The 25189-nt window shown below is 48.0% G+C and overlaps 9 protein-coding genes across 9 annotated transcripts; 3 read left to right on the forward strand and 6 right to left on the reverse strand.

The window, feature by feature from the left end:
• Position 1: 1 nt before the first annotated feature.
• Positions 2-903, forward strand: K444DRAFT_429543 (uncharacterized protein). Its single transcript, XM_024872756.1, has 2 exons — positions 2-206; positions 258-903. The coding sequence occupies exon 2, from the start codon at positions 281-283 to the stop codon at positions 809-811; it is 531 nt and encodes a 176-aa protein (XP_024736213.1). The 5' UTR covers positions 2-206; positions 258-280; the 3' UTR covers positions 812-903.
• Positions 904-2610: 1707 nt separating this feature from the next.
• K444DRAFT_643928 (septum-promoting GTP-binding protein 1) lies at positions 2611-3623 on the reverse strand (the record flags this gene model as incomplete). The annotated part of the gene is made up of 3 exons (XM_024884905.1): positions 2611-2712; positions 2774-2848; positions 2904-3623. 3 exons carry the CDS (start codon positions 3621-3623, stop codon positions 2611-2613), a joined length of 897 nt encoding a protein of 298 aa, XP_024736214.1.
• Positions 3624-4233: 610 nt separating this feature from the next.
• Positions 4234-4807, forward strand: K444DRAFT_530412 (glycine cleavage system H protein; the record flags this gene model as incomplete). The annotated part of the gene is made up of 2 exons (XM_024874899.1): positions 4234-4357; positions 4410-4807. The coding sequence occupies 2 exons, from the start codon at positions 4234-4236 to the stop codon at positions 4805-4807; spliced, it is 522 nt and encodes a 173-aa protein (XP_024736215.1).
• A 170-nt stretch (positions 4808-4977) lies between these two features.
• Positions 4978-6108, reverse strand: K444DRAFT_530791 (porphobilinogen deaminase; the record flags this gene model as incomplete). The annotated part of the gene is made up of 1 exon (XM_024874923.1): positions 4978-6108. One exon carries the CDS (start codon positions 6106-6108, stop codon positions 4978-4980), a length of 1131 nt encoding a protein of 376 aa, XP_024736216.1.
• An 834-nt stretch (positions 6109-6942) lies between these two features.
• Positions 6943-8119, forward strand: K444DRAFT_643931 (3-carboxy-cis,cis-mucoante lactonizing enzyme; the record flags this gene model as incomplete). The annotated part of the gene is made up of 2 exons (XM_024884906.1): positions 6943-7134; positions 7184-8119. The coding sequence occupies 2 exons, from the start codon at positions 6943-6945 to the stop codon at positions 8117-8119; spliced, it is 1128 nt and encodes a 375-aa protein (XP_024736217.1).
• A 1021-nt stretch (positions 8120-9140) lies between these two features.
• On the reverse strand, positions 9141-11840 carry K444DRAFT_531296 (GMC oxidoreductase; the record flags this gene model as incomplete). The annotated part of the gene is made up of 14 exons (XM_024874969.1): positions 9141-9197; positions 9268-9353; positions 9406-9544; positions 9592-9911; positions 9962-10128; positions 10192-10215; positions 10267-10516; positions 10564-10768; positions 10824-10985; positions 11036-11072; positions 11121-11258; positions 11316-11568; positions 11619-11710; positions 11770-11840. The coding sequence occupies 14 exons, from the start codon at positions 11838-11840 to the stop codon at positions 9141-9143; spliced, it is 2001 nt and encodes a 666-aa protein (XP_024736218.1).
• Positions 11841-18308: 6468 nt separating this feature from the next.
• Positions 18309-20347, reverse strand: K444DRAFT_429682 (uncharacterized protein). Its single transcript, XM_024872757.1, has 3 exons — positions 19898-20347; positions 19281-19850; positions 18309-19230 (listed from the first exon to the last, which is right to left on the reverse strand). The coding sequence occupies exons 1-3, from the start codon at positions 20143-20145 to the stop codon at positions 18507-18509; spliced, it is 1542 nt and encodes a 513-aa protein (XP_024736219.1). The 5' UTR covers positions 20146-20347; the 3' UTR covers positions 18309-18506.
• Positions 19987-21292, reverse strand: K444DRAFT_429701 (uncharacterized protein). Its single transcript, XM_024872758.1, has 2 exons — positions 20845-21292; positions 19987-20763 (listed from the first exon to the last, which is right to left on the reverse strand). Exons 1-2 carry the CDS (start codon positions 20960-20962, stop codon positions 20147-20149), a joined length of 735 nt encoding a protein of 244 aa, XP_024736220.1. The 5' UTR covers positions 20963-21292; the 3' UTR covers positions 19987-20146.
• A 271-nt stretch (positions 21293-21563) lies between these two features.
• K444DRAFT_531146 (uncharacterized protein) lies at positions 21564-24400 on the reverse strand (the record flags this gene model as incomplete). The annotated part of the gene is made up of 2 exons (XM_024874960.1): positions 21564-24173; positions 24221-24400. 2 exons carry the CDS (start codon positions 24398-24400, stop codon positions 21564-21566), a joined length of 2790 nt encoding a protein of 929 aa, XP_024736221.1.
• Between the last annotated feature and the right edge of the window lie 789 nt (positions 24401-25189).

Raw genomic sequence — 25189 nt, forward strand, 5'->3', positions numbered from 1 at the left:
AGAACGTTGTGGTCAAGTGGAAGTTCTGAACCCTCGTTACTTCCCCATTTTGGCAAGCGCTTAGCTGAAGATGAGAAGGAACGGCCACGTAAGTGAGTTGTACTCTTTTTCCGTGCTCAGAGTCTTGTTCCTTCTTCTCCATCATTCTCACCACAAGCATCACCATATCAACAGTCATTGCCCGCAACACTGATATCAATTGCATCGTAAGTCTCCTCTCCTAAAGCTATTTTCCAGCTGACGATGTGCCGTTCTAGAACCGTCAAAGCTGCCATTCTTAATGACGAAACCCAAGAAAGCCGCCCGTCTTCAGCGACAGACATCAGAAAAGCTCCAGCAGACTAGAAGTATAACAATAATCCCAATCCACCGTGAATCAATCGTGAACACAGGCCACAATATCACTGTTCGGAGACCTTCAGAGACAGTGACAACCGGCCAGACGACTATTATTCGGAGACCCTCTGGAACAATGGCCCTTGGCAGATGTGTGCCCAGCGGTAATGGCACCACAACAAATCAGAACAGGTCCTGGCATGACCACCTTCCGCCTCAGACTGACCAATGGATGGCCAAATTCTGTGTTGAACCTATTGGAGGCTTGGATTGTTTTACATGCTGCCTCGGGTGCTTGATTCCATTCGCACTATATGGAAAGGTGAACTGGAGGCTAAAGCGAAAGTCACTCGGTGAAGATGTCTTTGCTTTCAAGCCTTCACACGGCTGCAATGGTCCATGTTGGGCATACTGCGCCTGTAGCATGATCGGTGTTGGCTGTTGGCATGGGGTACTCAGTGGTAAATTCTCTTAAAACATCATATGCCTCAATGATCAAGTCACGAAAATTAAGAGGGTTAAAGAGAATACTAACAGATTTGTTAAACTAGGCATTGCTGCAGGGCTGCAGCGCTCCCAAATTCGTGGGACCTATGGTATTGAGGGCAATTTTTCAGTCGACATTGCAACGGGCATCTTCTGTGCTCCTTGCGTCTTGATGCAGAATGATCGTGAAATTCGAGCCCGAGAAGGCGGAGAATACAGTGAATATCTTCGAAACAACGGGCGATCATCAGTGGTAGACGAACAGCCAAAGCTAAACCCACAAATGGTTGCACCCGGCCTTTTCCAATTGCAGAGATATCCGCCAGCTGAACCGACGCAAGACGAATCCACCGCAATGGACCCCATCGACGATGTCACAGAACAATTACAGAACAATCCGGCAATGGACTCCATCGGCAATGTCACAGCACAATCCCCGAACAATCCGGCAATGGACCCCATTGACAATGTCACAGAAAACCCCCAGAACGATCCGGCAACGACTCATCAACAGTCAGAGAGTGGACAGAGCAGAGCAAAGATGACAGACCAGCCCCAGAACAATATGGCCAAAGTCTCCGAGCTCGTCACTGTCAGGAAAACACGCCAGGCAAGAGATGCAACGCCGATTGTTGTTGTTACCGGACCTGAAGATTCCAGCCAGCCGGCTCATAGTATCAGTGCTAAGCGCCCGCCATGTCCAGTGCATGAACTAAGAGACCAGTCAAAAATACTCACCCGGCAAGCTAATTGCCCAGAAATCTCAAACAATCCGAGTAGTGATCAGCTCTCTAGAGAGCATGCTTTAGTCGAATGTCTGACTCTTGAAACGGCTGATGAAGTTCAACGCCAGCTCGGCCAAGAAACACCCTTATCTGTAGGCTCCAAGCCAATCGAGGAAATCGAGGAACGTAGACTCGACTCGCATGATCTGTTGGAATGTGCGACTCTTCAAACAACAGACGCGGTCGATGGCCAGGTAGGCCAACCAACACCAGCCACAATAGGGGTTGTGCAGCAGCACGCCCTTGCTGAATGCCACAACTCTCCTTCTGCCACGCCAGAGGTCCAAGAACTATCTTATGTTCACGACTTTACAGATTGCCCAGGGACAGTCCTTGATTATTGCAGGAAAGGGGCTAAGAAGGCGCAACCACACGACTTTGCTTATTGTACAGGACAGAACTCCAACAATACAACATCGGGAAACGGGATTCAGGAACACATTCTTGAGGACTGTACACGAGACGTATAGGACAGCGGAATTTCAATGCCCCGTAAGATTGTACATGAGAGGTTTAGCAGAATGAGACGAGGCATTGTGGAGTTGGGTTCTGGAGAGGTCTGTTTGTCTTCCGCTCATTGTACGCATCACTATTCATAGAATAGAATTCATCATCAACCATTACGTCCTGCTAAAGTCTCAATATGCAATCGATCTGATATGATACAGAGGAGCTGGTTCTCGTCTAACTGTCTTTCTGCCTGTCTTGCTCTCCATACCACCCTTGGCCAAGCCACCATGCCATGCTTGCCTCCATCCCTCATGAAAATCATTTCCATGTCCATGCGCGCGTGAAATCGTGTGAAGTGTGTAGTTAAGTCGAATAAGTCGGTCAAGCGAACAGGTAATCAGCTCAAGTCAATTCATTTTGTCATTTGCTTTTGCAATATTTGCATTACTGCGAAATCGCCTTCAACCATGCGCCTTGCTTCATGCCAACCTACCAAGCTCCTCAAGAATCAAGGAAAGGTCCCGTTTTGTGGGGTTTGGTGGGATGAGCGAGGTTAACCGACGGATTGGTAGAGGAGGAGCGGTTCGCCGACATTCTCGATTTCGGGGATTGTGCATTTTAGGTCGAAGGCTTTGGAGAGGACTATTTTGAAGATCTGGGAGGGGGTTTAGTGGGTTTGGGGTGAGAAGGGGAGAGAAAAGGGGGAGGGAACACACTTTTTGCACGTTTATGCTGTGACTTGTGCTGCTGAAGATGAGGCTTGCTCGCATAGCTTTTGCGAATCTGCGGGCCTGGGTGGGAGTCAGTTAAGAGTAGAGGATGAAAAAGGGATATTGGGAGGCTCGCCTGATTCGAGATCTCTTCTTGATCTTCCCTGGGGAAATTGACGAAGTGGTCATATTTTGTACCAACCAGGAACGGAATCGCAGTCTTGTTAAACCCCCTGCCTTGTCGATACCACTCCTTGATACTGTTCAGCGTGCTCTTCCTCGTCAAGTCGAACATGAATAGGATAGCCACCGCGTCATTGCATACCAGCGGCAGCATGTTCACGAACTCTCGCTGTCCTCCCAAGTCCCAAATCGAGAACGTGATCTCCGTGTTGCGTATTGAAATTGTCTTCTCCATGAAGTTTACACCGAGTGTTTGGATGTAGTCCTCGTCCCAGCTGCCCTCGACATATTTCACCATCAGCGATGTCTTGCCGATTTGTGCGTCTCCTACCATGCCGACCTTAATCACAACGCTGTTCTTGTTGCGGTTCTGATCTTGGCCTGCGCCGCGGGAGTTCTGATCTTGGTACGAGGACTGCATGTAGCCGCCGTTACCTGATAAGCCCGAGTTTGGTCGAGAGATCTGGGGTGCGAAGGCTGTGGGTGGGGTAGGATATCTGCCATTTTGGTCGAGGTCTGGCGTTGGGGAGGCAGAGTAGCCTTGATGTGAGGTGGTGAAGTCAACAGACTGTGATTGTGTGTGTCGTCTGGTCGGAGTGTGTGATCCTTCTATGCCGCCCATCGCATCGTCTTGGCTGTCACCCCGGTGGTCGTATCCACCTTCTGTGTCCATCGTGTCGACGGCGTCGTGGAACTGACTCGGAGAGCCAGCGGATAAAGTCGAGGAATCCAGTTTGTCGGCTTGTCTAGGGGGGGCTAGATGTAGAGATGCGGAGGGGTCAACAAGAGCTAACAGGCCGTGATCAACAGTGCAATGTTGATGTATGCATAGGTGGTTGTGAAATTGCTGACGAAGTAGTAAAGTATTGAAGGCGAGGGGCAGACTGTTCTGCAAGCAATCTACCGTTCGGGCAGAGTTGAGGTTATTCGGACCTTGACCTTGGTGGAGAGAGCCCGGCGCCCTGACTTGAGATCCAAATCCGTCCGGCGCTTGATGACCTAGCACGCGTCGGAGCTGGCTTGACGCGCTGAAGAGTGCCAAAGTGCGAATTCCCGCTCGAAGTCTCTAGGAAGCAAAAAAGAAAACTCGTGGGCCGCGCATAAACATTATCTCCCAGTAAATTGAGGGGCGGTTTATTTGTTGTCTATATTAACGACGGTATTGCTGGTCTTCATCCATGCCAAATTGCCCTGATTCTCGCGTTTGGTGGGGGCATATTACTAAGCAACTATATTCCGAGATCGAAAGAATATCTTGAGTTTCTACAAACACCACATCCGTAATGGCATCAATTGTACGATCTCTACGGCCTGTGGCCTCACGATTTGCGGCAAGTTCGAGTAGAACTGCACGTTCCTGGCCGATATCTCAATTCCAAGCCCGAACTTTCTCGGCGTCAAGTGCTGGTAAGGGTGGTTCTTTCTACCTCGGGATGTCACGACACTGATGATGAAATAGCACAAGCCAAGAAATACACAAAAGACCACGAATGGATTGAGCTTTCTGAAGACAAGAAGACTGGATACATTGGTATCTCGGAATATGCTGCCCATGCTCTGGGAGATGTGGTCTATGTCGAGCTCCCAACAATACCGATGGAGGTCGCAGCAGGTGATTCGATTGGAGCTGTGGAGTCAGTGAAGTCGGCTTCAGACATCAACTCGCCCATCAGCGGTACGATTGTTGCCGTCAACGACTTACTGGAGGAGAGACCGGGAACGATCAACAAGGGACCTGAGGATGAGTCGTCCGCCGGAGGATGGGTTGCGAAAGTGGAGGTTAGCGATGCTGGAATCAAGGACCTGGATGGATTGATGGATGCAGCAGCATACAAAGAGTTCACCGAAGAAGAATAATCGGGAGGCCATAATAGAAGTCCTGTTTCAACATTCAAGCGGCGTTTGGCAGTGGGACAGAATGCTTTTCGGAATTGATTGAGCAGAATATCTGCACTTTTCCCAGTCCAACAAACGCCACCCATCAAGTCTAGCCTTACATAACGGTCATGATTCATCTGCACCGATAACTATGCTCCACCGCCTTCAGCAATGACTGGACGATTGAGGTTGATAGCTTCCAGAATCTTGGCTGCTCCTTTCTTGACCAAATCCTGGGCAAGCTCCCAACCAAACTCATCTGCGTCCCTGACGTTGAGAACTTCTCCTAATCTCTCGGCCTCGACGCTTTCCGTTCCATCGAGACTGACCACAATAGCCTTCATCAAGAGCTTTCCCTTCTCAATCCAGGTCGTCTCAACACCTATCGGCACACTGCATCCTCCCTCCAAAGTGCGCATCAAACTTCGTTCTGCGGTGCCTGCAAACGTCGAGTCCTCGTTGATCAGCTCCGCCAGAACATTGAGAGTCTTCTCATCTCCTTCTCGGATCTCAATGGCAAGAGCACCCTGACCAACAGCATGTAACAGTCCTCCACCCACTGTCTTCGAATCCAGGTACTGCGTGATCCGGTCCTTCCAATTCATTCTGATGATACCAGCAGCTGCCAATATCAAACAAGTATACTCTCCATCCGCAGCATCAAGCTTATTCAACCTCGTTCCCACATTACCCCGGACATCCTTAAACTTCAGATGTGGATATTTCCTCTTGACCTGCGCACTGCGTCTCACACTACTCGTACCCACGACTGAACCCTCTGGTAACTCCAAAAGAGTCTTGTACTCCAATCCCTTCTTCATAATCACACAATCCCTTGGATCCTCTCGTTCCATAATACACCCAATCGTACACTTAGGCGGCAACTGCGTCGGCATATCCTTCAAACAGTGAACAATCAGATCCAGCTTGCCCTCCAACAGCTGCGCCTCCAGCTCATGCGTCCACAGACTCTTCGCGCCAAATTCATGCAAAGCAGTGACCTGGTTCTTGTCTCCCATCGTGCTCATGGCGTGGATCTCGTACTGCGTCTCTGGATGCGCCTTTTTCAATTCTGCCAACACCATCTCCGCTTGGATTACCGCAAGTGCAGATTTTCGTGTCCCGATGTGGATTGTGTCTGCAGTGATGTTTGCTTCGTCGGATTTTCTCTTAAAGGCGGCAGAGGGCGCAACGTCTTTCGAGGATTCGTCTTGCATCGTGAGGGTGGGGTCGAGGACGGGGCGCGAGGAGGTCGACTCCAGTTGCTCGTGGGTAGCCATCTTGAGAAATGCTCAATTGACTTCCTCGTCGAGTTGGTTTGTCAACCAGGTCGTTTTGAGGCTTCCTGGAGGAATTTGCGTTGGTGGTGGGGTTGAAGAAGCATGGTCGGAATTCAGGGACCTTTGTCAGCTCGCCCAGGCACGCGACGTTCATAAATTCTCGTCTCGTCTCTTTTCACTTTTACTTCTCTTCGCCCATCAACAATCATTCCGTTCACAATGATTGTGGCCAGCTTCTCTTATCCTTTCTGATGCAATTTTGGTATTTAGGTTACAAGATCTTGAGTGCTGCGGAATCCGTCCGCCCCGCCACCCTTGAGAACTCCCCCACCTCCCGACTCTACAATCATTGTCGAAGCAAGCTGTTGAATAGTGGAGAGCTTGAACCCTCTTCTACGGTTCCTGTTTAGCCCCAAAATTCTACGACGCTATGGACATATCCAAGTGTGGTATACCTCAATACCTTGGCAGATTATGGCTTTGCGTACGCGTCTTAAATTTGCTCCTCCACTTCGCCACAGCATCCCGAGTTGTAGCTCAAAATCCCCGAAGGTAATCCTTGCGTTGACTCGTCACCGTCTGTTATTTTAAACTTCATCCAATGATTCTGGACGCGTTTCCGCAGTCTGTTTCGAAACATCTGAAGATCGAATGGCGAGCTAGTCATCATCCATGCGCTCTAGTAAGTGCCAGCAGGGTCTTGAGGCTACTTTTGGTTGTCTGTGTCTATACATAAGTATTGGGGTAGATGAAGCTTGCTATGTTTTACTCTTTGTAACTGTTGGCAAAAACGTTTCTTCTTCATTGTAAATCGTTGTCCATTGATCCGCGATTATGCGTCCATCAACTACTTTATTCGCGTTTCTCAGCCTCCTTTCTGCAGTGAATGGAGAGCTTCATCAGCTCATTGTTGGTACATTTGGCACCGAGCACCTCTACACACTCGAGTTCGACGACTCTGCTTTGACCTTAGAATTGATTGGCAATTTCACCACGAATGCTGCGAGCTCCTGGATTGCTCTAAGTGTAAGCATTTCTAACACTTTCTCGTTCTAACTCTAATGGGGGGGTTTAGCATGATAAGAAGAACCTCTATGGAACATCGTTCACAGCTTCGTCACCAGCATTTGTGAGCTACACTCTAGGAAGTGCCACAGACATCATATACAACACCACTTTGGCTTTGGGTGGCAACTGCAGCTCGTCCAAAGCTATTTTCGTCGCCGCAGCTTCAAAGAGTCCCTATGCAGTGTACGGCACACCTTTCGGCGGAAGCGCAGAATGCGGTTCAGTCATGAGCGTTGATGAGAACGGAGTCCTTTTAGAAGTCATCCAGAACTATACCTACCAGTCAACATCCGGTGTTCACGGCATGGCAATGAACGCGAACAACTCTTTCATCTACTCAGCAGACGACTCGGCCAACACACTATGGACCCATAGTGTGGACAGCACCACTGGTGAGCTCACGTACGTCAGCAGCATTGCCGGCCCTGTCACAGGAGCTGATCCTAGGCATGTGGCTGTTCACCCCGAAGGACAGTATCTCTACGTGATTCTCGAGGGTGCAAACGAGCTCGCACAGTACTCCATCGATCAAGCAACGGGAATTCCCTCCTTCGAGAACGTGACATACTCTCTCATCCCCTCCGGTGCAACCTCATCCTCATACTGGTCCGACGAAGTAGCTCTCTCCTTCAGCAACAACTACTTGTGGGCCACATCCCGCGCGCGAAGTACCAACAGCACTGGGTACATTTCAGCGTTCTCACTTGAATCCGATGGCAGCATTGAGTCTCAGCTGTTCCTCAATGCAACCAGCAGTAGTGGAGGCACTGCGAATTCCGTGGCACCAAGTCCATTCAGTGATCAGTTCGTCGCTTTGACGGATAGCGCGGTGGGGTTCGTGCAGATCTGGCAATTAGGTAGTGATGGAGCAAGCGCGAGTGTAGTCGCTAGTGTGGATATTGAGGATGGAGGGTGTTGTGCTAACGCGGTGTGGTATTCTTAGGGAATTGTCCCATGAGAAAGGGGACATTCAAGTGCATGTATTCTTCTTCGATATCCATTAAGTTCATTTTCCGTGCAACCTCGCTGCCTGATGCACATTTCAAATCTCCATGTCCTCAATTGTACTCAGCATTCACCTCGGTTCCTCTCCCAGTATCATCTAGTCATCCATCCCAAAGAGTAACCATCGCCCTCTCAGCTTGGTCCTGCGCTCTTGCTACAACTTCTCTTTCTTGATTACTCGAGAGTTCGAAACAGGAACGAAGGCGGAAAGGATGTGTCAGCGGCCGGTGGGTACAATGAAGACGGGTGCTGGGCTTGCGCAACTTGGCAACGATGCGGGGAACCGCTTTGAACTGGCTCTGGGCTACGGGCGATTTTGGTCTTGGGTAACTGTTAGAATGGTGGTTTCTCAGTCCTTTTTCGGTATCGGCCCCAAGACCTCGACAGGGCAGTGGGCACACACATTTTTATATTTTCATCGTCCACGCCTGCCTCTTCAAAGGTCATACACCAGGCTCGAAAACCTTGATTTATATAAGCAACAATTGCGGATAATCGCAACCAAGTAGGTCCTCCGCCCTGTTCGGTCTCTTGCTTCTAAATCTTGGAATATCTCAGTACCTTGATATCATTCATTCGTCATGGCTGCTCGGGTACAACCAGGGAGTGGGCCTTTCCCTGACGAACTGTGGGAGATGATATTTGATCACGACGAGCAAAATGACTTCTTTGAGGTCAACCTTGTACCCAGGTGGCTACATCAGCTCGTTGAGCCATATTGATATCGGGACAGGAGAACAATGGGCGGGAAGCTGGTCAGGCAAATAGTGGTCCATTGCATTCATGTCACTTAACGACTTTCAGACTACGCAGAGTAGCAGTTAACTTTGAATGAGTGTGTCCAGTCCAGAGACTGTCCGAACCGAACCCCAGTATCATTATCAAGAAACGATGTCCATCCTCAAAGCTCTGCCATCACCAAATTTTCTCCCTTTTCTTCGGAGTCGATTTTGTTCTGTTCAAAGTCTCAACGAAGCAAGACCCGAGAGCTCGCCTGGGGCATGATAATTTGGGACCTGTTTCGTCATCAGTTCCATAATTCGGGGGAGGTTGATGGGATGGGATGGGAGCTTGGGCACAGCAGACCTTCATCTCAAGAGCCTCGCCACTGTATCCTAGGTCCTCGGCAACGAGCATAGCACACTTCTCGCCGATCAAGAGAGCAGTGGAATCTATCCGCTGAATCAACACCAATCTCTCAATATCAAACAAGGATGGACTTACATGTGTTGCACCCCACATTGTCAGGGCAGATGGAAAGATCAGCGACCTTGAGGTTCTTGACGCCGTGGACATTAAGGCGCTCATCAAGAACACCATGCTTGACGATGCTGTTTCCCTCTTTCGGCGCCATGGAGCATGTCTACATCTCATAAGCAACTGTGCTGTTATTAAGATAGAGGGGCTTACACCAAGACTATGCCACGTAGTTTCAACATGCCTCTTTACCCACTCCTCGATGTGCGCAATGTCCTCTTTGCTATACTTCAGATCCTCATACACACTCTGCGAGTTACTGTTCAATAAGCTCGGCTTCGACGGACGGCCTGAGTCTACGGGCATAGACCAAGACCCGTGCTGGATCCCGGCTGTCAGGTTGCCGGGGAGTGCGTAGGCTTTGGTGGTTGCGAGGTCCATGTCTTTGGCGCGGGCGGGCGAGTCGTAGGCATAGAAGGGGTGCATTGCTTGTACCTCGCCGGCGTAGGCTTCCATGCGGCGGGCTGTCTCACCTGCTGGGGTGTTAATAGATGTCATATGGGGAGAGGGAGGTGGAACTGACGAGATTTTATATAGCCCCAGACCATTGGTGCCATGTCACGCTCATCGTTCATGAAGCCGGCATCGAAGTCTGGAGCTTCATATGGATCAGGCGACACGATGTGGGTCTCACCACGAGAGAATGGATATTCAAGGAAGTGAAACATGGTGAAGAACTTTCCGGGTGGCCTAAAATGGTCAGAGTCTTGCCCACAATAAGTAAAGGGGAAGGGGAATAATCATGGGACCTACATCAACATGTGATCACCAAACCATCTACAATCGGTCAGTATTCCACCAACTCTTACCAGAACAACGAGTACTTACCCAGCAATAACCGAGTAATGCATGACCGGCTTGTCAGGCTTATTCTTAAAGTAGCTGTCCCAACCACTCTTGAAATGTGGGGTAGGCCACTTCTCCATCTCCGTGAGTTCCTCCTCGGTAGGACGAACTTTGACACCAGCCTCAATGCCATTGGTGGCAAGTGGTCCAGTACCCTTGAGATTCCATTCGTCGAAGACCGCTTTCTGGACTTCTGGGACACCGCGGACGAAGTCGTCGAAGCTCTCAGTGTCTGCATTCATTAATATCATTCCACGATAAAGAGGCGATTGGGCTTACCAGGCTTGGCACGGAAGGTGGAAAAAGTGAGGTAATGGTCCTGGAAATTCAGACCGACGCCAGGTAGGTCGACGATAGGCTTCACGCCAGCCTTTTGCAGCTTCTCAGGGTCACCGATACCACTGCGTTGCAAGATCAGTGGAGATGAGAGTGTTCCGCCGGAAATGACGATCATCTTGCGTGCTCGGAAGGTGCGGGAGTGTTGCTGCTTAGGGGAACTCGTATCAATACGGCTGGTCAAGGGACTTCTTGTTACTTACGGATGGGTGGAGAGGCTTTGTTGGCACAGTTCGAACACCGACGGCCTTTCCATCTTCCATGATGACTTTGTCAACCTTGGTGTTGCATTGGAGGTGCAGATTTGAGTGTACCGCTCGAGTTGAATGGATGTAAGCATGAGCCGAATCACTTCGTCTACCAGTCTTAAATCTCATCAGTCGTTGTACATAGTTGAAGCGGTACATTCACTTACATCTCGATTGATCCACTTAAGCCAATGTTCAGCGCCACTGAGTACATTTAGTTATCTGCCAGTTCAGAGAGATGCTGTGACATACTGTCCAGTAACAAGATCCTGCAGATCATCGGTTGTAGGAATACCCTGAGACTCGGCAGCTCTGAGGAAGTCTTGCATGATAGGATACGTATAGTTTCCGAAAGAGACTTTGATTGGACCCTCAAAGCCGTGGATATCCCTGCAACTCAGAGTTAGTCCAGTCTCGGATCACGGATGACGGTGGAGTAGGGCTGACCTGTTGTTGGAGGCACGCTGATAAGTCTCATGCTTCTTCATGAGTGGAATCAGCTCCTCAGTCTTCCATCCCTTGGCTTGGAAGTCATCGTAATCCGATGCAGAAGCTCTCGTATACATCATGAAGTTGATGGAACTGCCACCTCCGAGGATGTGGGCACAAGGAACGACTGCCTTGCGGCCTCCCAGCCATTTTGAGGGTCGGGAGTAGTAAAATGAAGCCGTCTTGCTGTCCAGCTTCATGTTCCTCGGATCTTGGTCCTGTTAGAATTGTCCCAGAAGAGGGCGTTTGCTGCAGACTTACAGATTCCTGGTCTGTAAACCCATGGATTGTTCAAGTTACTCTCTCCACCCTCAATCAAGAGAACCTGAAGCTTGTGGTCAAGATTGGCCAATCTGACAAAGACGTGTCAGAACCGGAGAAGATCCATAGACAGCACAAAGAGGAAACTGACCTGCCAGCAACAACACATCCACAGCTCCCACCACCACACACAATAATATCAACTTCATCTGGAACAGTCATTTTGAAGTCAATGAGATCTTTCTAAACTTCACTTATAATGTTTTTGCTAGTCCCGTACAATTATTCGAGAAGGAAAGCAATTTCAATCCTGCCTTTGGGCTCTGTGGGCCTCTCCTCCCTTTTCAGTATCTCACTTCCACCTATCCCTCCCCGCACAACGAGCATCTACCCAAGTGGGGCGAAGCAACTTGCCGTATTTCCGTCTGGTATAAACATGTCTGCATGCTTCGATTGGATTCAAGCCCCTCTCCAACTGTAGGATTGCGTTGCAGATGGCATTCAAGGCGTCAATCAGGCCGTCAGCAGTGCAATTACCCCTCTTCTTGTCAGAATTGGCACTCTTGTGATGCAGACTCAGGGGACATGATTGATGCGGATATGTGCCGTACATCTGCTTGATGAGGTGTGAAGTGAGGAGACGCGTGGGAATAGTGCGGCATTTAGGGGTCTCTTCAATATCAAATGAAAATCAAATATTCGACAAGGTTCACCTGCTTCGGAAAAACTACATCTCGTTCCTGCAACATTGGCTATTATCCCGCAGCTGTAAAGCAGGGGAGCAAAGTGAACCTAGAAAGAGGCAACTCCAAGCTGCACGAAGTTCTTGAAAAGGGAGAATTTCATGAGGCTTTGCTGACCTGGCTGTGGAACCAAAAGCCCCGAAGCTCCAATACTCAGGAAGCATCTATATCTAGCCAGGAAAATTTTGAACGCAAGGCTCAATTCATAAACATTCTGTATCCATTCTAGATGTGAGAACCACTCCCAAGAGAGCTGACGTTGATTATGTTACCGAACCATCCTGGGAAACTGCAAGCCCCAACGCGTTCACTACGTGGACCGTTGCCCCCCGTATATCAGTAATTAGTCAGTCAGGAGCGGGTAAAGCTATAGATGCACAGCGTCAAGCCCCCCTCAAAGATGAAAATTTTGAGAGCCTATGAAACATTGAGCGGGTCTGGAAGTCGGATGCGGGGTTCAAGGGCGGTTGGGGCTTGGCTATTTGCGTATTGCGGGATCGTCAAAGTGCCGCTTTTGGCAGGAACCCCTTTCCGCCACTCGATTGTTTCGCTTGAGGATTTCTGCATCCCGAGCTCATAGCAGCATGCTATGTGGGGCCTTTTGTGCCACCAAGGTACAGGAGATTTGCATAAGCGAAGCACGTCGATGCAACACCAAGGAACCCGCTTCAGGCTAGACCAAGGTTTGGCTGCAGCTGTCAATGTCAGACGTTCGAAGAAGGAGGGGGTACTTCGGGAAATGGAAAGAGGATGGTTTGGGAAATGTTGACTTTGAAACTCTTGGACATTTCGAAAGCACCAATCGGCTAATGTTTAGCCCTTCTTAGAACATACGAAGAGAAAGAAATCAGACGCAAATGTATTGAAATACTGCAGAAATTCGAAGGCACTTGCTATCTAAAAGTTTGGCACTCGCTGCTGCATTGAAGAAGCACTGAACCTCAACAATAGCAACACACTAATCCAGAATATCTTCGCGAGAATATTGTTTTGAAAGCAGTTAAACATTTAGATTTTGGTTTTCATCCGACGTACGCAGATCATGGCATAAAGTGACGGGATTATAGGTGCATGCATAATTATAGGGCCACTAATAGGGCCTGCAATATCTCAGCGAGCCCTGTAAGCCCCGTAATTACCTTCCAATAGAGGCGTAAGGCCCCTGAAGGCTCCCTGGAACCTAATGTAGCCTGATTAGGAGGTTATATTAAGCCACAAGCTTTAATAGGGCCCTTAGCCCCTGTATTTTTAGGCCTGCGTCCGTAATCGGTAGCAGGGTAAAGTGAGTTTTACCCCCCTTCTCAGCCCCCCCAGGCTCCTTACTCGCTCTCTTCTTTACTTTCACTTCTCATTTGAAGCTAGTAGTTATGGCTACCTTTGGCGGTTTATTTGACTTCCCTGATTTATTAAATGGCTAATTAGAGCTCTCCTCTTCCCCTAATTCTTCCGATTCAGATAAATTAGCCTATAGCGTAGCTATTAAAGATAAAGAGGATACCTGGTATAATTTATTATCTAATTCAGAAGATAAAGATAATAATTCGATTATACCAAGCCTTACCTTCCTTTTTCGCCCTCCTCCCGCAATTATATCCATAGCTTTTACCATGCCTGATATTATATGCAAGAGCATTCCACTAGTGCTAGAATCAAGGCTATTTATATACTTAAACAAAAGCGATTTGCAGGGGGTATTAAGAAAGCTATAGGAGTATCCAGAACTCGTGTTTATGAGCTTGCAAGCCTTGCTAGGTAGCGTAAATAAAGAGAAAATAAGGATATGTCACTGGAAACCTCTTATGTACTTAATTAATCTTGCTCTGGTAAGCCTGTAATCTTGCTTGCTATCCGATCGGCTGCCGCTAGCTTTACATTTCATAATCAATTGTACGCGCAAAATCGCAGTAAATCAAAACGCTCAAACCCAAATTTCGGCTTTCTGATTTGCTCGATTTGCTTGCTTTGAAGTGTATGGTCTAGTGTAAAGCTGGCGGCAGCCGATCGGATAATCAAGTGTATTTTGCAAGTAATGCTTCAAAATTCGACTACTTGTGGTTTCTCTTGTGCTATTATTATAAAGGAAGTAAGGAAGAGGTTACGAGATTGCCCCTTGGATAATTTGGAAAGTTCTTATAGTAGCTAGCTACTCTTAATATAAATTAATAGTAAAGCCTGGCCTAAACAAGTTTAATAAAAAGAAGAGGCTAGACTAGTGTTTGGAGCATGAGTATTAGAGTCTTGAAGATTAGAAAAACGTAATTTTTGTAAACAAGATAGTAGTGCAATTAGGCAATATATGAGGGAAAGAAAAGTCTAGACATTTCTAGGGAAAGCTTATAATAAGCATTATATAAGGAGATGCTAGAAAAGCTTCTCTGAGTTTATATTCTGTGGTTTTTCTTATATAATAAAAAGAGGCCATATTATATATGGGAAAAGGAGATAATATAATAAAAGCAAGAGAGAAAAGCTAATTTGAATACAAGAAATTTCTTGATTAAGAAAGCTAATAAATAAAAGTAGGAGAAAGAGTAAAGGAAGTAGCTAAGAGACTAGATTAAAATTTATGGCAAGAAATCTGGTAAAACGAGAAAAATATAAAAGTTTAATGAGAAAACTAGAGCTTTTATAGTAAAGAATAAATATAAAGGCATTAATTAGTACTAATACTAAAGAGAGATCCTTATTATAAAGCTCTTGCCCTTTATAAGAAATGCTTAAAGGATTATTAAAATACTATTATTTAGGAGAATAATGTACTAGCTTATAAATCTTATTATTAATAAGGGGGTTATAACCTTTGGAGAATTATGAAAATGCTTTGGCTAAGCAACTTACTTGACCTTAATACTATTGAGCCTATGTGGTTTTATATAAAGAAGGAAACTATAAAGCAGGGACCCACAAGTAATAGAAAGAAGCTAAAGGTAAGGTACGAGAAGTGCCAAGAGGATCTCCCTTAAAGGAAAATTCAAGAGTGAATTAAAGCAATTCCTCATTACGTAAAAGAGGTAATTAGATTAAAGGGAGGGAATAAGTATAAGGAAGGATGAAAGAAGGGCCAAGAGAAAGAAGCAGTATATAGCTAAAGTATATCCTCAAATATGATTAATTTAATCAGGTAATTTACCCCACCTGCAAGCCCCCCCCCCTTTTTTTTTTTGCAAAATACCCTTCAGGGGGCAAGTAAGACCTTACAGGGCACTTTAGTGGACTGCATATAATCATGCCCTGTAATCCTGTCACTTTATGCCGCGTTCTCCGTACGCGATGTTCTTCAAGCTGCCCACAAAATCCAGAAGTAGCTCCGAATCCAACAAGGTCGTCCATAATGCACATCTTGTCGCCGCTCGCAACGCCGCCGGAAGCAGATCAGCTCGATGGATTTCCAAATTATTGAGCTGAAAATTCGAAAGACAAGACGTCGTAAATTCTTCCTCGATATTCCAAGAAATGTTTGCCATTATCCTGCTGTAGTCTTTCGAGGATTCTATACTGACATATATCGTGATTGGTTCGACGTCGTTGTCATAATCTTCAACTAGCTGCCGAACTCGTTCTTGGAACGGTGTGTTTGTTAGAAGTATAGTTGCAATGAGGTCGTTAAGCGCGACAGATTATCGGGACATTTTGGATAGTAATTCGTCGAAGAGATAGTGATCTCAAGAAGTTCTCTGATTAAATCTCGTCATGTCTTTTCATCTGCGATAAAATTCCAGCTCTCTGGGGTCATTACCAGCAGGATTGAAGCTTTCAGAGACCAAACAATAGGTAGCAGCCCAGAGATAAAAGATGCTGTCCTGACAAGCAGCGTTGTCCAACATGTGGTACTTTTCTCCATATAACGAAGCTGGCAGGAGTTCGACTTTGGGAAAGAAAGGCGTAAACTATAGCTTCGAGCTCGTGTCTGATCATGAATGTTCCAGCAATGCCGAGACAACTAGTCGAGAATAGTCGTCCCTGAGAGTCCGCCTTACCACCTCTTGACTAGTGGGAAATCCGTTCTCGCTGAAGTCAAAATACTTCCATAGCAAGTCCCAGCGAGCGGGGGCGGTCTTTGGAAAGATAAGGTTTCATCACAAGAGGATTCCTGCTGTCATTTGTATCAATGTCAAGACATGGCTGGCTGGCTGTTGATCCCTTGGGTGAATGAAACGGGTGAGGGTACAGCGTTGGGTCCTCTAAGCTGTAAACCATCTCATTTCCTTGCAAGCTAGGGAGAAATCCCTCAACCAGCCAGAAAAGCGTTTCCAAACTTGAAGACTTCTCGCCTAGAACATTCCCTCCCTCATCTTCATTGTGCAAATGGAAAGACAATGGGCTGCCCAGGTTCGGTTCAGTGCGACGAGTGGCTTTCAGGCTCTGGATAACGCCAGTTACGCTTGAGATCGTGGCCCTCCGACTCGATTCAAGGGAATGAATGAGAATCCATCAGGTGAAGTAGCTAAATCCGAAGTGTCTGAAGACGGATCGGGGCCGGAATTGCTGTCATTACTAAGGGTCCTTTCTTCATCAAGGCCCCGACGAATGGTTGGCGCAATGAGTTTGCCGTTATCTTGGCAATCCCCATACCCTCCCAGCAGGCCAATGACTAGAATCTAGCATTTGCTTACTGGAAGCCAAGCATGACCATGACGATAGATAATTCGACCCTCTCCTCCGCTCCATCAGTTCCAAGACATGTGAAGGCGTCTGTTTCTGCCACCACTTAGCACTGGAGCCTGATTCATGGTAGACAGAAAGGCAGCACTCGATCCAAGTGTCCCAGGTCAAGGGCGAGGGTTTGAGTGTCCAAGAACTTCCAGTACATTTGAGAAGGGTAGACTCTGAATGTATGATAAGTCAAGAAAGGATTCGAGAAGGCAGGGCGGTGTTTAAAATACTCGACTTAGCTTGTGACATTTGAAACTGAGCGCTGACTTTTTCGTCCACCGCGAGGCTGAGTTCAGGGAACGTGTGCTTACCTCGGTCTCCCTCTGTACAACAGAGTAAGCTTCCAAGAGTCGGCATATTTTCGCCCACCCCGTCCTGAATTTAGGTGGCCGAATCTCCTCCAGTGCCCACTGGCCATCCACCGCAGGATTCAGAGCTGGGAGATTGTTCGTTGCATATGTGGTCGTGGCTGGGATCAGTCGAGGAACCTTTGATCTCCGAAGAAACCGGAATTTTCGACCAATATCAACACCTTTTGTGATATGTTCTTACTGTGTGTCATGCGCCTCATCAAGGGCTCGATTCCAATCTGTGTATGCTGATGTCAAGGCCTTTCAGGGACCAACAACACCGATTAATGTAGCGAGGGCTAAGGTCACTGTAATCCATATTGAGATTGTCCCGAGAAGTATGGCAGTGTCAGTGTCGGACATGGCGGTTGGTTGTCCAGAAATGCTGGTTGACAAGAGAGAAGAAGTTGACAAAGATCAAGACGGGGAGTCAAGTGGAACACTCGTGCGGATAGGGACGAAGGCTAAGCACCCCAGGCTTAACACGTGCACGAAAGCGAGATTGAAAGAAGATCGGAAACTTTACCCTATCTTGTGGATAGCTTGTGAAGTCAAATCGTCTTTCCTCTTGCTGTAGATCCTCCGGCATGAAACGATGGTGGTTGTACGGAGACGGAAGCGAGTTGAGTTGAGATAAAGTTGCGCAAGGTCGTCAATGATTGGTCGGCAGGAAGGCATGTAATACTGGAACGAAGTTTATAAAGAATGACAGAAGCGCTTGGAAAAATCAGAATTCGATGCGGCATGTACTTATTGACTTATACAAATGGTGAGGAAGGAACAATAAGATGAACGGGTGAAAGATGGGAAAGTTCAGTGCACAGACCAGGTACTTATTCAGTCACGTGCCACCCCTTTAGCCTCCTCCTTTTAAATTCCTCCCCTTATTTCGCGTACATATTTAAAATGAAAGAAGCTGTCCATTGTCTATTAATATATTTTACTGTATACCGCCAAGATATCTTTGGGTCTCCAAGATGATCGTACAACATCCAACCAAAGAAACAAGCAGCATGCCCCCGAACGAAAGAACACCGCGCTATGTATTTCATAACTCATGAAATCCTACATCAGTCATCCTTCGTTATACAACTTTGACCTTTCGCGTAACTCATCAAATCATTAACATTAACCTCGTGACCTCAAAGCCCCTCTGCGGCCTCGCTCAAAACATTCAACAAACTGACAGCCGCGCCACCTATACTAGCAGCTGTCAAATTCTCTTTCCATCGGCTTACTTTTTGTGGAGGTGATGCCTTCTTGTCTTTGCTTTTTTCCCTCTCTCTGTCTCTGTCTCGACCCGAATGGGAGCTCTTAGATTGGGAATCGTGCGAATAATGCCTCCGGCTCGATCGTTGCCGTTCCCTCTCCCTTTCTTTCGGTGGATAATACACTCCACCTTGTTGTCCCTGGGCAGGAACCCAGATTCCTCCATCACTGAGGTTCTTCGGTGGGCTCGCCATCCGGACGCCATGTTGCATGGAGCTTGGTGGACTCCAGTTTGGTGACGGAGGACCTCGGGCGGATTCTTTGATTGGGATGGGTTGGCCGAAAGGATTGGGATATCCGGAGATGGGGACATGGATATCTGATGGTGTGTACCCACGGCCTGGGCGATTTCGGCTTTGTTGGTGGCGGTGTGTAGAGTCTGACGATTCTGAGTCCGTTGCCGAGGGTGTGTCGTGACCGGTGTGCGGGTGGGAGTTGGCGCGTGGCATGGATACAGGACGTGGCGGTTGAGGCGGAGGGGTCTCTTTGGGGAAAGCAGCTCGATTCCGTTGACGACGAAGCTCGGCCGAGCGGGCGGCGTAAGACTCGATTTCTGCGCGGGTGAGGACTCCGAGGACTGCTACCCACTCTGGACGACTGTTGGTTGTATCAGTGCCTGTTGGGGGGTGGAATTAGAACGAACTTACGCTTCATATCGTCTGTGATCTTGATCCAGAACTTCTGGTGATACAAGACGGCGGTTGATTTTTGTCCAGTGGGCATTAGGAGGGATCTCATTCCCATGCTCGTCTGGAGCCAGACGAATCGTCTCTGGCCTTGGGCTGGTGCTGAATCCATCACTGGAAGTTCTTGGACTTGCTGCTGGGATAGGAATCGCGCCTGGCCGGGAAGGTGAAGATCCAAATTCTGCTGGATTCTTTGGGCGAATTGCAATGGAGCGCATATTATCCTCCTCGCCAAAAGAGCCTTGGCTGCTTCTGAAACTTGTCGGGGAGCCGGGTAGCATGAGTTTCAACCCTTGGTTCGAGTTGAACGACTGGAACAAGTCACTAGTGAATACTACGACGCCCATTGGTGGAGCCTTCGACGGAATAAGGCTTCTATGTCGGCCTTTGGACGAACCCTCGCTTTCCGAGTCTTCATCCGATGATCCATCTGTGTTGTAATACTGAACCTCCTTTTCATCTGATGCGATTAATGTCGGTACGGCAGGGGTCGTTCGTGGAATTATGTCTTTCGATGACTCGAGAAAATCCCTGGAAGTTGTTAGTATCAACCATCAACAAAAGCCTCCTTCACTTACAGTTGTCCGTAAAGATCGCTATGCCGCGTTTCTGGCTTGCGTCTTTCGAACTTCATTGACTGAGGAAATTTCATATTCTCTTCGCGAACAACCATTTCCTTTGCACTGCCATCATCCGTTGGCGTATTCAGCGAATCGAAAGTTGGAGGAGGTCCTTCGGATGGTGGAGGAGACGGGTGCAAGTTATCTAGCCAGTGCTGCGGATTAATTCCTGTCTGCTGAGCTGGCGCTAGGAGTCGCGGGGGCATCTCATCCAACAGTCCCTCTTGGTCTATTTGGCGTATATACGCTCTGAGAACATCCTGTAAAGATCAGACTTAGCATATGGTCAGGACTCATCGTTGGAAAATGTAATACTACCTTGTGCTGAGCCAAAATATCATCCGAGAATCCCTCCTTAATAAGCTCTCGTCGAAATTGTTTCCACACTTCTTTGTCGTCATCGTCGTAACCAGTCAAGATACTTCCAGATCTCTGGCCAATTCTTGCAGCGATTGCATCCACCTTATCCAGAATGACATCTAGCTGTCCATCCTGATTGTCCAAGGTTGGCGCCATCTCGCCAGATTGATGTAGCTGAATCCTATCCAGAAATGATGTCAACCTCGTCTGATGGCTGATCAATTTCACTCTGATCGACCCAAGTGTGTCCATGTCATTGCTCCCGAGCTTGACCTTCCTTGCGCCGCCTCCCCCACTTGACAACCTTTCGTACTTCTGCAACAGGCCATCAAGTTGTTTTAATGTGAAGTCGCAGTCCCCGATTATGGGTTCTAGCTGTCGACCCCATATTGCACGATCGCGATTTAAAGGCGACTCGGGAGCTTCGGCTTCGTATTTCAGGTGTTTGAGGACGGTATGCAGACCTGCGATGGGTCAGCCATTTCTATAATCAACGCTGCGAAAAGAGACCCAGAAAGGCTCCTAAAGCATCAAAATATGCATACCTCGAACTTCATCTCTGATCTCATCGTACTCCCCACCAGCGTCTCTGCATTTGCGATGCAGCGCTCTGCAGAACGCAACAACGATTATAACATCCGATGGTGATGCGCCGAAACTCATTTCGTGATTTGACACTCCTCTCTCGTTTCCCCGGCGGTCGAGGGGCGTTTAAAACCCCATTCTCCGCACGTAATGCGCTGATCTTCGTGGATGTCGTCTGATGCCTGGGGTATGGTGATCCTTACTTCGATGATCGCGGGAACCCCACAATGCGAACTGTTCCCCGGCAAATGGCTTCGACGCCTGAATCAAACGAGACCTGGGTATATACTTGGCAAGGAACGTGGAATAAGGAAAGAAAGAAGAAAGGAGAAAGGCTGCAGCTGAAAAATAGGTAGCAGTGAGATGGCCAGCAACAAGTGTGACGTCGCGAAGCGCTCACCCTCAATGAAGGGCTGATAAACCAGACTGGTGGGGAAGGAGGGACAGGGCTGTCTAGCGTTGGACCACCAATTCGCATGCAACAAAGAAAAGGTGTCACAGACGAGTGGCGCAGCCGTACTCGGCATCTTTTGGGTAATTGGGTGGGAACTCAGCCTCAAGCTCCCCATCTCTTACAGGCCCGCTAAGCAATTCAGTGGTGAGTTCGTGATTGTGCATGACGCTACTGCAGTTGGAGTGGCTAGAAGGCATTAATTTTTTTTATTGTGGGGAGAGACCTTCAAATGATGATTCTCTCCCGAGAATACTTCCCAACCTTTTGGCTCTTGAGATATCCGATGTCTCGCCTCGTGCGTTTGTGGACCGCCCCTCCTGCAGCCACTTTGAGAAGCGAGATCTGTTTTTCCGCCTTCAGCCCCAGTGGCAATGTCCTGATGTCCTGATCCACAAAGGGAAGAATGATCGGCTTGCTCCGCTTCTCAGTATGAGAATCCGATGCAGGCTTTGGCAAAGCCGCTTGAACACCATCGCCATATCGGATCATTTCTGATGTCAATCCCTTCAGATAGACTGCCTCTTCGATACCTTCCAACGCAGCGCTGACCTCAAGCTTGAGACTTGAAATTAAATCTTCGGCCTCGAAAGGATCGCCGTCCACCAATCTTGCTTCGCCAGTCAACCATCCACCAGCTCCAACAGCATCCACACAGTTGTTCAGGAGACTCGATATCAGGATGATTGCATTGTCTGGCACCTCTGCGTCGGCATCCACAATCTCTCCTTGATCTGGTTCCAAATATCTCGTGATCCAGGATCCCTTGGAGAGTTCAAATCGAAGTAGATAGACGAGGCCCACGATTTCCTGACTAGTGAACGTGGTCTGGAGACCGTGTATAATCGCGCTATTCGGACACTTGTACAGCTTGGAGAGAGCCAAACTCAACGCGTCTGATCGAATGCCTGAACCGGGTCCCAATTGGTATTCTGCAAGCTCCAGGTCTTGCTCTGCTTCTGCTTCCAACTTCGTCAGTTGCTCTTCGATACCCTCTGCGGATTCTAGGTCGCCCCCGTTTGTAAGAAGTCCTCGTTTAGTGCTTGGATTCTCTCCTAATAGACCAAGACTCGCCATAAGTTTCCGAATGGCATGGAGGAGTTCCGCTGTCCCCAAGTAATTCTTGCTAAGTAGCGCCAGGAGAAGATCCATGTCTGGGTCTATTTCAACAACCGCATTGATTAACTGCCCAGGTGCGATGGAGAGTACAGTTGTTCCGTTGCTTCTCAACGCAGACTCGATGTTGGTGATAGTCAGGTACCCATTTGTTATAAGCCACATGAATGTATCCGGAGGGTAGAATAATATGTTCAGTGAGTACTCCCCAGCTTCCGTCTCAGATATGGTGAAGATCTTGCTCAGAGCAAATAAGACCCATCGTCGGTCAACGCCTGGATGGCATCCCCTGGCTTGAAGTCTCTTGTCGTGTGATTTCGCATTTCCCTCTTTAAAATGGGATCCATTGGCCATTGGCGTTCGACCTTGGAGGTGGGATACCATGAGCGTATCAAATTCTACCGTATTATTCTCCGAAAATAAATCCTCTGCCCCAGCCTTTTGTTTCTCCCACTTCGTGTCTCCAATTGAACCCGGAAGATATGCGTCGAACGTCTTACAGCCAAGCGAGATTGACTTCTTAGATTCACCTCTAGCCCTCCCTGGACGCTCATGTGCCTTCACGGAGCGACCAATAGAATCTATCAGAAGACCTGCAGCACGCAGTTTCCCGCTAGAATCATGTTGCCCTTCGACGTGTATAGCGAGAAGGTTGTTATCTGAGACCGCAACTGCCACTCCAATCCTTTGAAAGTAGGTAGCGAACCTGCAAGAGCTGCTTGGATTTCGGTTGATGGCCTCGGACGAATCCCGTTTTCTCTTGAGAGAATCGTTATTCGATCCCAGATCTAACTCGATTGTTGCAAGTCTAGACTGATATTTTGGATTATACACGTTAATAGAGTGATCAGAGGAGACCATAATCGATGTGCCGGACAATCGCATGAATGATTGAGCTCCAACGGACACGAGGACAGACTGAATTTTAGGCAGAGTATCGCTGAGGTCGAAGGTCGTTAGAACCTCTTCTTCTAGTACTTGCAGGATCCCAGCAGAAACTTGGATACTGAAGCATGACGGTGTGTCAGTAGGAGTCTTTGCTGATGCGTTGGAGGGTATCTCCACAGCCAAGAGAGAGTCAACGGAGTGTTTGAGATCGTTCTGTTTCACCATTGATCTTCTTGGCAGACTGACGATATGTAAAGTCCGGTGGGTGGAATCTTTTGATTTTGTGACGATGACGAGTATCTCTGGGTTAAATCCCTCTTCGGTAATTTCCTGGGGGAACAGCGCAAAGACATCCTGGCGCCCTCTCAGAACTCCCTGACTCGCTGAGTGTGCATTTGTGAGATGTGCAAATTCGACCTCAGATTCTCTAAGTGGTGTTGCAAATTCCCGCACCAAAGCACTGGGAGGAGATGTCCACCTTCCCCGAAGAGTATTCCCATCATAGCACTGTATTTCCCCATCTTTCTTAACCACAAGTAAGTCCGAGGTACCCACAGCCTCGTCAGAACTCCGAATAGCTGTGACTGTTCCCATGTATATGATCGGCTGCTGGGAACTCTCGACTTTGCAAGTAGCAGTGGAAGACCGTGTGGGGGTGGAACCTTCGGCAAGCTCGGAAAACAGAGTGATTTGAGGGAATGGCCCAATTGTTGAGACATAAGTACGGCGTTCAATTGCACCCTTCGAAGCTCTGGTCCTCAGAGAGGTTGGGGAGCAGGTGAAGAGTGATTGTGGAGGGAGTGCGTAGGACGTGATCAATTTCGATGCCGAGACCTAGATTATTGTTAGACTTGTGTGGGGGGAATACTTTTATATCTTACATCATATAAGTTCACGCCCTCTCCATCAATGCCAACAGCCAGCTCTGACCTCTTCCTCTTCTTCAAGCCCGGCACCCCTCCATAAACCTCACCGACAACATAACGCCCATTCGAACGATCAATGGGCCTCGGTAGGGATGCCACCACATACGGTTTCTGTAAAGAAAACCGCGACGACATTGTGGAGTGTGGTCGAGAAACAACTTGGCTGGTGTTGTTGACAGCTTATCGAGCGGTCTATCAAAAATTATTTTGTTGTAAAGTTGCAGGGGTTTGGAGGGAAGGCGCCGCTAACTCCATTTAGGTTCTGCCCCGAATTTTACCCGAGCTCGCGAAAAGGAAAGCGCGTCGACCGTCGACTTTCAACATGATGACCAACTTCGCGACACTCGAAAATCTCCCCTCCTCCATTAAGCAACCAACTCCCTTAATTTCTACCACCACTTCTTCTACAACAAAATATACTGGACTTGAAGACATAGCTCCTTTTTGCCAATGCCGTCTAGGCCGCCGACAACAATCATGATCGGATAAAAGAACTATTTTCGAGGTTGGAGGACGCGTCCGACTCGCGTTCAAGCACATTGTGAATCTGCGGATGTCAGTGCTTGTCGAGAAAAGAATGGGGGAGTTGAATGAGGAGCGGAAGCCAGTGTATCCGCTTTTTCAGAAGGGTGCAAGTATGTCCCTCTTCATCTTCCATAGTCGAGCCTGTTCCGCTCCTGTCTTTTGGAGCTTGCTTCGTTCTGATAGTTGGGAGCGAAGCTGAGGCGGCAACACGATAGGTTCCTTCGCTCGCATCTTTCCAATGACCAGAACTTATCCTTTGGGTTTCATCTGAAGTCACAATGTTGAGCTGCCTTCGAGTTGATATTTGCTTTCTGATATTGCGGTCATTACCATTGTTTCCCTTCTCAGGAACAATTTAAATATGAGAATGTACTAACATCAACTATAGGGCCACGGGTA

The sequence above is a fragment of the Hyaloscypha bicolor genome (genome assembly GCF_002865645.1).
Source record: "Hyaloscypha bicolor E unplaced genomic scaffold K444scaffold_87, whole genome shotgun sequence".
NCBI classification, from domain to species: Eukaryota; Fungi; Ascomycota; class Leotiomycetes; order Helotiales; family Hyaloscyphaceae; genus Hyaloscypha; species Hyaloscypha bicolor.

Excerpts from the sequence above, each read along its gene's own strand:
- K444DRAFT_429682 (XM_024872757.1), bottom strand. The coding sequence starts at position 20,145 with ATGCCCCCGCGACTCCTAGCGCCAGCTCAGCAGACAGGAATTAATCCG. Across the intron at positions 19,851-19,897 it reads AGCGATCTTTACGGACAACT|GGATTTTCTCGAGTCATCGA; the intron begins GTAAGTGAAGGA and ends AACAACTTCCAG. Across the intron at positions 19,231-19,280 it reads GATCACAGACGATATGAAGC|TCGTCCAGAGTGGGTAGCAG; the intron begins GTAAGTTCGTTC and ends TACAACCAACAG.
- K444DRAFT_429543 (XM_024872756.1), top strand. The coding sequence starts at position 281 with ATGACGAAACCCAAGAAAGCCGCCCGTCTTCAGCGACAGACATCAGAA.
- K444DRAFT_429701 (XM_024872758.1), bottom strand. The coding sequence starts at position 20,962 with ATGAGTTTCGGCGCATCACCATCGGATGTTATAATCGTTGTTGCGTTC. Across the intron at positions 20,764-20,844 it reads GATCAGAGATGAAGTTCGAG|GTCTGCATACCGTCCTCAAA; the intron begins GTATGCATATTT and ends GACCCATCGCAG.